This window comes from Caretta caretta, chromosome 1, assembly GCF_965140235.1.
Source record: "Caretta caretta isolate rCarCar2 chromosome 1, rCarCar1.hap1, whole genome shotgun sequence".
Lineage (NCBI taxonomy): Eukaryota > Metazoa > Chordata > Testudines > Cheloniidae > Caretta > Caretta caretta.
In genome coordinates, this window is record NC_134206.1 from 220,890,473 (window position 1) to 220,904,828 (window position 14,356).

The 14,356-nt window shown below is 43.8% G+C and overlaps 1 protein-coding gene across 3 annotated transcripts in view; it reads right to left on the reverse strand.

The window, feature by feature from the left end:
- The window catches only part of RAD51AP1 (RAD51 associated protein 1), a 33,122-nt gene that overhangs the window by 9,467 nt on the left and 9,299 nt on the right, over nt 1-14,356 (reverse strand). For all 3 annotated transcript variants that reach the window (XM_048823677.2, XM_048823686.2, XM_048823668.2), the window contains exons 2-4: nt 7,752-7,801; nt 5,502-5,643; nt 856-965 (exon numbers count right to left, since the gene is read on the reverse strand). In XM_048823677.2, coding sequence (XP_048679634.2) covers nt 856-965; nt 5,502-5,643; nt 7,752-7,801 — 302 coding nt within the window. The remainder of the gene's footprint in view (nt 1-855; nt 966-5,501; nt 5,644-7,751; nt 7,802-14,356) is intronic.

Here is a 14,356-nt window from a genome sequence, read left to right on the forward strand (position 1 = left end):
AAGAGGAAGATGTTAATATGGAGCATAAATGCACTTGAAACACTTTTCTCACACTTTTTTTTTTCCATTTTAACTATGTTATTCTCCCTCCACACATTTTGGAAGCCAAGCAAATGCATTTAATGTTTAGTAATATTTCTCTGTAATTACAGATCTACATTCCAGTAAAAGCTGGGACAAAAAGAAGCTATTATTGTGGAAAATCCACAAATTTTGAGTATTGATACAGATTTTACTGTACACTCCAAAGACTAAATTTGCAATTGTAAAATTAAGTCTCTAATACATCTGCTTGCAAAGATTACCATCTTTTGTTAGGCATGGACAGTGTACTCAGCAATATACATGCACCATTAAAACAACTTCTGCCCCACATTCTTCCAAAGTCTAAATCTGTAGATTTTGAGGACTACGCGACTGAAATGGTTGAAGTCATCCGCATGGGCCCAGTTCAATTCTCATTGAAGTTAATGGAAATTTTTCCACTGACATCAATGGTGAGTTGCATCAGATCCCTATGAGAGAAAGTTAATATTGTTCTTGGAAAGTTTAATCAACCCAAGAGCTTTATATTTAGGATAGTCAAAGACTGAAGCTTAATCTACATTATACACAAGTCATTACAGTAGGTTTCTTCAAAATTGCACAGCACTACTTAGCATTAGCACAATTTCGTATGATAAACCTCATCCCATCAACGAATAAAAAGAAATGTTCGAGTCTTCTCAATTAATCAATTAAAAGAAAGGATACAATACCAGCACGGTTATAAAGCAACTACAAAGGATGCTGAATACAATCAAGGAATAGTTTAAAATGGGAAAAGTTGAAATGCATTTTAATTGTAAAGATAACCTTGTTCTTGTGAATCTTGCGTTTCAAGGATGTCTCCAGATGGTTCTTTCACTGACAAGGCTAACGCAACTTCTAAATCTCTCTGGTAAAGCTTGTCATCTAAGGCTATCCTGAAACAAGTAAAAAACGTTCTAGGAATTTTTTTCCAATAAATCTGGTGAATATTATTTTCGCGAACTGAAGCGATGCAAAGCTACTTCTGAGCAGCTACTCATTAATGTAATTATAAATCAGCATCTATGCAGGAAATAATAAAAAAATGTTACAATACATAATCTGTAATTTACTGCATACCAAATGAGCAGAGGTTTGTAAAATTCAGATGATAGAACAGAAGTACGTCACACTTACCAATATAGAATGCTTTATGTCTTCAAAGTGTTGTACATACATTGATTAATGATCAGTAACAGACTGGAAAAATCTATTTCATTTGTAGAAAATATCCCACTGGCATGGAATTCCACATAAAATATTTTCTACCAAAAAAGTTGTTTAAAATAAGGATAATTAAGTTTTATTTGACTTTTAAGATCTACTTCTGAATTTCTGTCAAATATGAGCTGAACTTTTGTTGAAGCCCTAAGTTCACTTGTTTGAACCTTTCACTGCACTGCACCTTTAAGTGGGGGGAGGCGCTTGCCGGGGAGAGGGAATAGCACTGGGGGGTGGAGTGGGGTGAGGCTGAGAAGCTGCTGCAAAAGGGGGAGTGAGCCAGCGAGGCCACACTGATTCATCCCCAGGGATTGGAAGGGCCGGGGAATTCAAAAGGGAAAAGCCCGGCAGAGAAAGCCACTTTTCCCTGGACTAGGTGGAGCAGCACCTGCCCTCCCTCCCTCGAGGTGGCAAAATACCAGGTTTGGTCAGAACCTGCTGTGGGCAGGGCTGGAAAGGAATTTTTCCCTCACCACCCAATTGGCCTAGGTGGAGTGGGGATTTTTTTTGTTTTTGCCTTCCCTTCACGACCAGATTACCCTAGGTGGAGTGGGGGTTTTTCACCTTCTCCCACAGCAAGTTCAGGGAGGGTTTTGTTATTGTGAGGAGGGAAAGGTGTTAGACTATTATGTCACAACTCATTATGTAAATGTGGGGCAGATGTCGAGCACAGGTACTCCACAGGGAAGGGATAGAGTGGCAGACAAATGGCTTGGTAAAGGACTTAAAAAGGAGCTGTTGGTTTAATTTTCCTGATATCTGCTGGGAGAGCAATACAGCGGTGCATAGACAATCCAGGAAGTTTTTGGAAAGCGTAGGGGACAATTTCCTGGTGCAAGTGCTAGAGGAGCCAACTAGGGGGGGAGCTTTTCTTGACCTGCTGCTCACAAACCGGGAAGAATTAGTAGGGGAAGCAAAAGTGGATGGGAATCTGGGAGGCAGTGACCATGAGTTGGTTGAGTTCAGGATCCTGACACAGGGAAGAAAGGTAAGCAGCAGGATACGGACCCTGGACTTCAGGAAAGCAGACTTCGACTCCCTCAGGGAACGGATGGGTAGGATCCCCTGGGGGACTAACATGAAGGGGAAAGGAGTCCAGGAGAGCTGGCTGTATTTCAAGGAATCCCTGTTAAGGTTACAGGGACAAACCATCCCGATGTGTCAAAAGAATAGTAAATATGGCAGGCGACCAGCTTGGCTTAACAGTGAAATCCTAGCGGATCTTAAGCATAAAAAAGAAGCTTACAAGAAGTGTAAGGTTGGACATATGACCAGGGAAGACTATAAAAATATTGCTCGGGCATGTAGGAATGAAATTAGGAGGGCCAAATCGCACCTGGAGCTGCAGCTAGCGAGAGATGTTAAGAGTAACAAGAAGGGTTTCTTCAGGTATGTTGGCAACAAGAAGAAAGCCAAGGAAAGTGTGGGCCCCTTAATGAATGAGGGAGGCAACCTAGTAACGGAGGATGTGGAAAAAGCTAATGTACTCAATGCTTTTTTTGCCTCTGTCTTCACGAACAAGGTCAGCTCCCAGACTGCTGTGCTGGGCATCACAATATGGGGAATAGATGGCCAGCCCTCTGTGGAGAAAGAGGTGGTTAGGGACTATTTAGAAAAACTGGACGTGCACAAGTCCATGGGGCCGGATGAGTTGCATCCGAGAGTGCTAAAGGAACTGGCGGCTGTGATTGCAGAGCCATTGGCCATTATCTTTGAAAACTCGTGGCGAACAGGGGAAGTCCCGGAAGACTGGAAAAAGGCTAATGTTGTGCCAATCTTTAAAAAAGGGAAGAAGGAGGATCCTGGGAACTACAGGCCAGTCAGCCTCACTTCAGTCCCTGGAAAAATCCTGGAGCAGGTCCTCAAAGAATCAATCCTGAAGCACTTACATGAGAGGAAAGTGATCAGGAACAGTCAGCATGGATTCACCAAGGGAAGGTCATGCCTGACTAACCTAATCGCCTTCTATGATGAGATTACTGGTTCTGTGGATGAAGGGAAAGCAGTGGATGTATTGTTTCTTGACTTTAGCAAAGCTTTTGACACGGTCTCCCACAGTATTCTTGTCAGCAAGTTAAGGAAGTATGGGCTGGATGAATGCACCATAAGGTGGGTAGAAAGTTGGCTAGACTGTCGGGCTCAACGGGTAGTGATCAATGGCTCCATGTCTAGTTGGCAGCCGGTGTCAAGTGGAGTGCCCCAGGGGTCGGTCCTGGGGCCGGTTTTGTTCAATATCTTCATAAATGATCTGGAGGATGGTGTGGATTGCACTCTCAGCAAATTTGCGGATGATACTAAACTGGGAGGAGTGGTAGATACGCTGGAGGGCAGGGATAGGATACAGAGGGACCTAGACAAATTGGAGGATTGGGCCAAAAGAAATCTGATGAGGTTCAATAAGGATAAGTGCAGGGTCCTGCACTTAGGACGGAAGAACCCAATGCACAGCTACAGACTAGGGACCGAATGGCTAGGCAGCAGTTCTGCGGAAAAGGACCTAGGGGTGACAGTGGACGAGAAGCTGGATATGAGTCAGCAGTGTGCCCTTGTTGCCAAGAAGGCCAATGGCATTTTGGGATGTATAAGTAGGGGCATAGCGAGCAGATTGAGGGACGTGATCGTCCCCCTCTATTCGACATTGGTGAGGCCTCATCTGGAGTACTGTGTCCAGTTTTGGGCCCCACACTACAAGGATGTGGATAAATTGGAGAGAGTCCAGCGAAGGGCAACAAAAATGATTAGGGGTCTGGAACACATGAGTTATGAGGAGAGGCTGAGGGAACTGGGATTGGTTAGTCTGTGGAAGAGAAGAATGAGGGGGGATTTGATAGCTGCTTTCAACTACCTGAGAGGTATTTCCAGAGAGGATGGTTCTAGACTATTCTCAGTGGTGGAAGAAGACAGGACAAGGAGTAATGGTCTCAAGTTGCAGTGGGGGAGATTTACGTTGGATATTAGGAAAAACTTTTTCACTAGGAGGGTGTGAAACACTGGAATGCGTTGCCTAGGGAGGTGGTGGAATCTCCTTCCTTAGAAGTTTTTAAGGTCAGGCTTAACAAAGCCCTGGCTGGGATGATTTAATTGGGGATGGGTCCTGCTTTTGAGCAGGGGGTTGGACTAGATGACCTCCTGAGGTCCCTTCCAACCCTGATATTCTATGATTCTATGAAGGAGCAGAATGGGTGATGAGGGGTGTTTGGGGCTCCTATGACTGGTACGGCAGGGAGCAAACCCCCTTTTCCTATAGCCCACCTTAACCCTCGTTCGGAGTTGGTGGGGAGGGAGGATGATAAATTCCTAGCAATGGGTTGTCTAGGGGACCTGGATGGAAAAAGTGGGGGCTGACGGAAGCCCCCCAGTAGATATTGAATGAACATGGAGCTACCTGCACTGTACACTTTTATCTGCCAGGTAGTCCCAGGCATCTAATAATGAAATTGCGGCCTGATTAAAACCATGTCAAGTGTCTCCTGTTCCGTTTTGTATACTAAGCCTATGGACCATACAGTGTTTTCATGTGCTATACTGATGGGTTCCCTAGAACTACCTAGATTAGATTAGCCACAAATTTACCTAATTTAGGCCCCAAACCTGCATTGGACCTATGTAGGCAGATCTCTGCACCAGTGTAGAGCCCTGTTGAAATCCACATTGCTTCACGTCATCAAAAAGGTCCACCGAGTCATAAACGATTGAAGAATTGAGGTGCAGGCACTCCTGTCATTAGACATTATTAGATTATCCTTCACCCATTAATGGGCAAAAGAATTTGATAATAAATCTCAGACTAATATGTTAGAACTTTATTTGTAGTTATTTAAACTACACTCTGGAAAAGTGTAAAACTCTAGGAAAACTAAGAAATTGAATAATGACAGGTTTCAGAGGAACAGCCGTGTTAGTCTGTATTCGCAAAAAGAAAAGGAGTACTTGTGGCACCTTAGAGACTAACCAATTTATTTGAGCATGAGCTTTCGTGAGCTACAGCTCACTTCATCAGATGTATTTGAGCATGAGCTTTCGTGAGCTACAGCTCACTTCATCAGATGTATACATCTGATGAAGTGAGCTGTAGCTCACGAAAGCTCATGCTCAAATAAATTGGTTAGTCTCTAAGGTGCCACAAGTACTCCTTTTCTTTTTAAGAAATTGAAGTGTTGAGATGAAGCTTTTCTATTGCACACAAATAACTACACTTCATTACCTCTCACCTTTTACTGGGTGTTTTCTTCGGCACTGTAGTCACCTCCTTGTGTGGCCTTTTCTGCTTCTCCTTTTTCTCCCTATTTGTCTCTGTAGGTACTACTCTAGATTTTTTGTTTAAAGGTGCAGGTACACAGGCAAAGTCTTCATCTGTTTATAAAAACATGTGCAAGTTAGAAATAGTTTTGCCCAAACAGTGCAAGTTTCTCCAACCACCATGAAAAAGGTCTCTCTCCTCGGAAAACTTATTTAATCACAAATATAAAATATTCTAAATGTTCATGTTCTTATGGCCCTCATCTGAAACCAATTTTCAGTCTCATAATCAGAAGACAAATAGATGTAACTGTAATGAGCTCTGGGATACTCTGGAACAAAAGGTACTAGCTAAACGTAGATCGTAATCCTAGTGAGACCTGATCCTACTATTTCTAACATAATTTTCAAGATGTAGATATTCAAGTTAATTAATTATCAACATGGGGATAAAGTTTCAATCTCAAATATGTTCTCAGAGTTCTCATTCACTTGTGATTCAAGTTCTTCTGATAACTGAATACCATTCAATACACACCATTCTTACAGTTCTTGGTCTTTTGGAACCTTTTCCTTTTAATGATTCCCATTCTTAAAAAAGATCTCTCCCCTTTCATTACATTGCCTCTTTACAAAGTATATGTCTTTAGTCCTCCAAGGCCCAAACTGGAAACAAAGACTGAAAATCAGGGATATCAGACTAAAAGCAATCCAAGAACTTTAAAATTTTGTCTTTAGCACATATAACTACGATGCAAAAAAACTGCCATAAAAATAAGTGATAATATCAAGTTTGAATGGGATGGAGGTGAATGCTGTATAATGAGATTTACTCAGCTAGTAGACAAAAAAAAAATGTCTTCCTGTCTGCTTTATAAAATATGTTGTCTATCAATGTTTCCCTGGACTCACATTGTTATACTGCACAAACCATACACCCTCAGAGGTGTTCCACTGTAACAAAGAAAACCTTTAATCTCTATGCAGCAAGGACACATCAAAAGATAACAGATCAAATTCTGTCCTTGAATACAAGCATGAAACTCCTACTGCAGCCAATGGGAAATGTTCACTCACATTCAACGACAGAGCTAAATGCTTTCTGCTAAAGGTTGGCATGCTTATGCAGTAGATCAATCTTTAAAACTAATCTATCAGCCAGAGGAATGGTAGATGTAATATAAGGCGTTGAGGGTCAAAGTGAAAAACAAGGGAAATGGGAACAGTTCTCAGTGCTCTCAAAATGATGCAGAAACCCTTCCTGCAAGAACATTAAACATTCAGAGAAAACGACCACTTAAGATGCATCTGCTGGAATAAGAAAAATTAATTAACAAGACTTTTTTTTAAATGTAAAAGAATGTCTCCCTCAGTTTCAGAACCTATATATCAAGTATCAGCTAAAGAAAATTTCTATACCAAACGTAAACACCTGAAAATAGGATAATGAAAAGGATTTTTCTGCCCACTGTGGAGGGCGGACCCCCTGCACACAGTTTCCTCTACCTCAGGAAAAAGGGAAAGTTTAGTTGTCTTTGTGACACCATCCCCTCTTGCTGCCTCCAGAGCCCAAGGAAACTCCTCAATGGGGCCAGTGATCAGTGCAGAGGAAAAGAGTGGAAAATGGGTGAACTAGGTAAGGAGGATGCATGGCACACCACACTGTTCCCCTCCCAGACCTCCAGAGATTCCTAAGGAACATTTAAAAACCCTAGAGCTGTATCTTCTATTTCACAGAAGGAGGTGGACTGCTTTGTATTGAAGCCGGACCAACACAGACATAGAGCTTCAGCAGAGAGGCATGAGACCTCTGCACAGATGGCCCTAGATTCCTGTAGATCACTGTCATTTACAGAAAGCCCTGTGGCCTGTTCCATGGAAGGAACATCCCTCTGGAAAAATGTCAGAGAAATCTCTGCGAGAAGAACCTAGCAAAGCTCTCCTGTCCCAAGTCTCCTCCTACAATTTGTTTTTCCTGCAGGAGGGGGCTGACCTAACCCAATATTATGAACAGGTCAGCAGTGTAAATATCACTGCTATTGGGAATATCCTTATAACATGTACTGTATTCTAACAGGGCCTGAATTTGATTCCACTAAAGCCAATAAGAGGTTTTTCACTGAATTCAACAGAAGGATAGGGCCCATATTCTACCAACATTTTATACAAAGCCATTGCAGAACTTAACTCTTTTTGGTGTGGATAATAGTAGGACCACTTACCATCATTTTCAAAATCCCCAAACTGTGAATAATCAACAATTTTCTTATTCCTGTGACAAAAACAACACACATTATTAGTCACTCAATATAAGAATCATTATTTGTTAATTTTAGTTTCTCAGCATTGTACTAATTCCCCTTTTCAAATCAGCCTCTATTCATATATATAGTTAGTCATTGCTATCATATAAACTGTAAGCTCAATTCAACATGCGTTAGTGTCCAGCTATTCAAGTGTTTTGGAAGTAAATGGCTTTTTGTTGCTGAGTTAATTTATTTCTTCTATGTACACAATTTATCTAAATAATTATTTCCTTCTAAAAAAAATTAATCTTATAAATTACGTTATTGTCTTGTATAGTTATTTGAGATGTGTTTTCCAGGGTACTTTTAGATTTTGTTTCCTAGACTAAACTGTAAGATCATCGTATAAATATTACCATATGCAAGACTGCATCATCAAAACTTTCAACACATTACTTAGGCCCTTGATCCTGCAACAAGTTACATGCCAGTCGACCCAAGCCCACGTGGAGATCTGTTGACTTCAATAGGATCTCTGATAAGCACAGGGATCTGCCTGCCTGCACAGAGCTCAGCAGGATTGGGGCCTAAGATCTGATTGTGACATTCTATACCGGGGGGAGCATGCTGTAATCTCCATATTCCTCATTTTCATATAATCGTGATCTTGGTATAAAGCATGCCTTGCAAGGTATCAGGAGAAAGGTTATGATCTGCAAAACTCATTTATCTATCCATATATGTGTAACATTAATGCATATGAAGTTATGACAATTGTGTAGTATTGTTTTCACTAAAACATGATGTAAGTTGGGGGCATCAGCCAGATATTAGCTCCCCAGAGGCAACAGCAAGGAAAGTTACCAACGCCCGGGCTGGGTGTCAAAGAACCCATCAACAGCCATTGTCCAACAAGGGAGCCACAATGGAATGACTCACATGCATGAGGCCACACTAGGGGAACTGCTCAACTTTGCTTGGAGAGACTCAATAACGCTCACCTGACTCTGAAGTGGGGAGAGGGGCAAAGAGAGAGGAAAGGACATGATAAAAGGAAGAGATGTTTGCCACGCTCTTCCTCTCTCTTCCACCTACACCTACAGACACCACACCAAGCGACTGAAGCGCTGATCAAAGGGGAGAGCCTGGCTGAAGGGCAACCAGCCAGTCTGTGGTGAGAAGCATCTAAGTTTGTAAGGACGCTGAAAGTGTTAAGATCATCTTAGAATGCGTTTTGCTTTTTCATTTGACCAAATATGACTTGTTTTGCTTTGACTTATAATCACTTAAAATCTATCTTTATAGTTAATAAATGTTTGTTTATTCTACCTGAAGCAGTGCGTTTGGTTTGAAGTGTGTCAGAGGCTCCCCTTGGGATAACAAGCCTAGTGCATATCAATTTCTTCGTTAAATTGACAAACTCATATAAGCTTGCAGAGTCCAGCAGGCATAACTGGACACTCCAAGACGGAGGTTCCTAGGGTTGTGTCTGGGACCGGAGATATTGGCTAGTGTCATTCACTTGCAAGTTGCTGGGAGCAGCTTACATGCCCGAGGCTGTGCATGAACAGCCCAGGAGTGGAGGTTCTCACAGCAGAGCATGGTAAGATCACCAGTCCAGATAACTCCAGAGGGGAACATCATAGTGATCCACAGTATATTTATTCACTAGTGACTCAAACCTAAAGATGCTGAGCACATTCAACTTCATTATGAGTGAGGACAAAGAAATAATAGGTATTTAGGAGAGCAATGTTAGAAATATAGACAAAAAACAACAATACAAGAAAATGCATCTGGAAAAAAATAATCAGGAACACAGATATTCAATGAAAGGGAAACACTGAGCCTACAATGACTTCTGCACAGGTACGTGGATCTGCCCATGCAGAGCTCATTGTAAGATTATAGCTTAGAAGAATAAACCATTGTCAAAAATGGGATCTTTATGTCACTTTCTCAACAGAGATCGAAAACTGTTTGCCCACAGGTGTAGATGGGACAAACTGTTTTCAACATTTGTTATAGGAAGTGTTATAGACACATTCTGGAATAAGTTGTCTAAAACATGTTATGCAGCAGGTGTGGTTATTCCCAGTCTACACATGCCTCAGGGAAGCCACTGTCTTCAATTGCTGGTATGAAGAAGCCAGAGAGGACCTTTTGTTAACTTTTGCCATCATCGATTAATTCTTTTGTGTCGATGTAACCTACTGTGAAAAGAGAATGATGGGCGATAGTGGAGAACAACTCTAATATGAAACTGAAATGATTACAGTGTTTAAAAAAGCTGGTATTACAAAGATGCTAGATGGGAAATCACAGTCCCTCTCTGTATACCTTTTGTAAGGGCACAGTCATAATACTGTGTTCATCACCATCATGTTCCTATTACGCCTCTGGTGTTTAAGACGGTGACGAAGCTCCTCCACTCCTGTCTGTTTCTGACAAGTCTTTCAATGGCTCCCCAGCTGTGGCCCGGGTTTTTCAGCTCGGCTTCCACAAGCTCTTTGCCATGTTGTTTTCATTTGCCTTCAGATGTCCATCCTATTGCTACTTTGTGGTTAGAATCAGTTTCTATCTGAAGCACATGACCGATCCATCTCCAACGCCTCCTGGCAATGATGGTGCTCAGATCCTCTTGGTTGCACTGTGTCAGTAGATCTTGGTTTGAGATTGTTCTGAGCCAAAAGATATGGAGGATTTTTCTGAGGCAGGTTGAATGGAATAAAGACAGTTTGGACATGTCATTCTTTCTCATTCCCCAGCATTCTGTACTATAAAGTAATGTTGAAAGTACTCAGCTCTGATAAATCTTGAGTTTGGTTTTATTGTTGCATTTTGATGATTTTCAATCTGTATTTAAGCTCCTGAAGGTGTTCCTGGCTTTATTGATTTTGTTCCGAATGTCCTGGCTTGTTCCACCGTCCTGGCTGATGGCGCTACCCAAGTATGTGAATGTTTCTATTTTAGTGAGAACATAATACCCTATCCGTACTGGTGATGGTGAGGCAATATTAAAGGTCATGGTATCTTCCTATTGTGGTTGATTTTCAGTCCAATTTGCTGGCTGAATGCGTTGAGTTGTTTCTTCTTGTATATGGTGTTGGGTATGTGATAGGAGAGCGACATCATCTGCGAAGTCCAGGTCTTCAAGGGATGAGAAGAGCGTCCATTTAATGCCTCTTGGCATGTCTACTGTTGTACCCTGCATTACCCAGTCGATGGCAATATTGAAGAGGATTGCAAACATGACACACGCCGATGTACTGCTGTTTTCACTTCCAAACTGAGCTTACTGTGATCAGTACAACCTCAAATGTCCAAGATAGGGAAATAAGTAACAGCAAACAAGTTTGGATAAATGTATGATTATATGTACTGTTGTTGTAGCTGTATTATCAGAGATAAGCTCGCCTCTCAGCAACATAAGCTGCTCCAATAAAAGATATTACCTCACCCACCTTATCTTTTGCACATACATAGGCAGTTACTTGCAACTGTATGGCACCCACCACCAAAGTGGGTGGAGAACTGTACATAGCTTAGATGCATACTTGCCTAACATCAAGCTTTTAGGAGGGCTTCTCAGGCCTGGTCTACGCTACGCAGGTTGACGCAAGACAGGTTACATCAACCTAGCTGTGGAAGAGTGTACATAAATTTCACTCCCACAGATGTAACTGCCCCACTACGCCAAATTAGACCTTGTGTACACTACACAGTTTTGTTGACAAAAGTTAGCTTCTGTCAGCAAAACAGTGGAGGTATACACACTGAAATGTTCTTCCCACCAATGTAACTCCCCTACTCTGACAAATAAAATCACCTCGACGAGAGGCACAGAGCTTTTTGCGACTTAGTTAGAGCGACTCAATGTCAGTGTAGACACTGAACCTGCTTATGTTTCCTAATTGGCCTCCAAGAGGTGTCCCACAATGCCCATCATGACCGCTCTGGTCAACAGTTTTAACTCTGCTGCCCTGCAGGAACACAAGCATGCATCCTTCCCCTGTTAGAAAGCCTGGGAATTTTTGAAATTCCTCTTCCTCTTTGCTCAGCATGGACTGTTCACACAGCATCTTCCCAGCTGACCATGCTGGGTTTCCGCAACAGAGGTGCTCCCGCCTGGGGTACACCAGAGCCGTTGGATCTGTTGGGAGAGGAGGCTGTGCAGTCACAGCTTCGCTCAAGTTGTAGGAACTTTGATATCTACAGACAGATTGCTCATGGCATGCAGAAGGGACAAAAAGGGACAAGCAGCAGTGCAATGCTAAGACCAAGGAGTTAAGGCAGGCATACGAGAAGGCAAGGGAGGCAAACGGTCGCTCTGGTGTAGCACTGAAGACACGCCACTTCTACCAGGAGCTGGATGCCATCCTCAGCAGCAACCCCACCTCCACTGACAAGAGTTCCATGGATACTTTGGGGGACTGGAGGCAGCAGCCAGCAGAGTCAAGCCCGAGGACAAAGTGATAGATGAGGAAGTGGAGTTGGAGGAGGATGTGGGACATGTGACAAAGTCATCTGGTGGCATGGCAAGTCAGGACCTATTTTTGACTCCAGAGGGGTTTAGCCAGTTCCAGCACTATGGCTCTGGTGCTCATGAAGCAGGAGATGCATGCTCTGGTAAGCACACATTTTGCTTTGATACTGCACAGAGATGTGAGATTGAGGTCTCATTTACTTTGTTATATGGTAGAGGAGGGATAAGAGATAGAAATTACCAACAGAGCCTGAGCAGCTAAGCAGTGGGGGCCCGGCAGAAAAGTTTGTTAATGTCCTGGAAATCCTGCATAGAGATCTCTAGGAAGCTTTCATGTAGGTACTTTGCAATCCTCTGCCAACGATTCTTTGGCAGAGCTGCCTTGTTTCCCCCCGCTGTGGGAAACTTTGCCATACCAATGGGCAATTATTTCTGTAGGGACCAAAGTGGCACACAGGGAAGCAGCATAGGAAGCCGGCCTGAAGCCGTACGCATGCAGGAAGTGCACCGTTGCATCCGGAGTTACCTTCAGGAGTGAGATATCGGATTTGATTACCCCAGCCTGTGGAAAAGGGTGACAATATTCAGAATAGTCTCTCTAGGTACGTATAGTAACCCTCTTCACAAACTGAAGGGTTCATGTAGCATTCATGCACCTGGAAACAGTCAGGGCACACCCTGACTGTTGTGTAGGAGCAATGCACACATTGCTCTGTTCTATCCAAGGACATGGACCATGAAAACATGGACCATCTGGGAAGTCAAAATAAGGACATCAGCCGTGGGAAGCTTCCTCGGCCGAAGCTCAAGGCCTGAGAATAAAGATTGTAGTAGATAGAGGCTAGTAAATAGGAATATTAATCAAAGTCATATTATTTCCTTTGTTGATGCCTTTTGCGGTCGGTTGGGGTATGTGATGCGCAGGGGGGAGAGAAATAAAAGAGGTGGAAAAGCTGACAGGGATAATCCCATCAGCAGACCAGCCTGCTTGCTTGTCTAAAGCTGTGTCCTGTCTTGTATTGAACCGCCACAACTGGCGCCCAAACGTGGGGCCCTCAGCACTCACCTCGCCCGGCAAGGGTTTCAGATGCGTCACTCATCCGCTTCGCGGATCCCGGTGAGTATTTTTCATTGTGGTAAGTATGGGAAGTTCCCTCTCTGCTTTGCAAGTGCAACACCGCTATGAGCTACAGTATTTGTTGCGTAAGGCTCAGCATGACTGTCCCACTAGAGAGCTCACTCTCCTGCTACAGGAGGTGAGTGCCCAGTGCCCGTGGTACCCTGAAGCTGGAACCCTTAACTTAGCGGACTGGGAGCGGTTGGGCCAGATATTGCACGAGGAGCCTCGGGCGCCCGTGCAGGCTTTACATGCCTGGCACCTCTGCTGCGACGTGATACAGCGTGTCGCCTCGGACAGACCCTCCCTCGCGAGGTTGGTGATCTCGCCACCCCCGTCCGCTCCTGCAACCATCCCTCCCCCTGCTTCGCCCCCAGGGCCTCTATTACCACCGCCTCCCTGGCCTTCCCCACCGGAGCCGGTGTGTGATCACCCTCCCCCCGTGGGGCCCCCCGGAGGGTCATCTGCGTCTGCTCAGGGGCTTTCGCTGGTGCAACGAATGGTCCATGCAGCAAAGACTCGATCAGATCTTACAGCGGAGGAGCTGGCTGATCTGGTCTCAGTTTGCCCGGTGACCTGGCAGAATGATGACCAGGGCAACCCCGTGGGCACCTGGACCACTTTGCCATACTCGGTGGTTAGAGAGGTAAAGAAAGCAATTTGTGAGTTTGGCCTGACTAGCACCTTTGTGCGTGGTCTCATTGAGGGGATAGGTACTGGGTACTCCCTAATCCCTGAGGATTGGAAAACGCTGCTGCGCATGATGTTATCACCCAGTCAGTATGTTATTTGGATTAGTGAGTATCGGCAGATGGCAGAACGCCAAGCTCAGGTACCTAGAGAGCACGGTATCATTTATGAGCATTTGGCAGGGGAGGGCCCGTTTGCTACTATTGAGATGCAGTCTCAAATCCCTCAGGCCGTCTTCCCCATTATTTCCACCTGTGCCCAGCATGCTTTCAAGAAGGTCCCGGATTC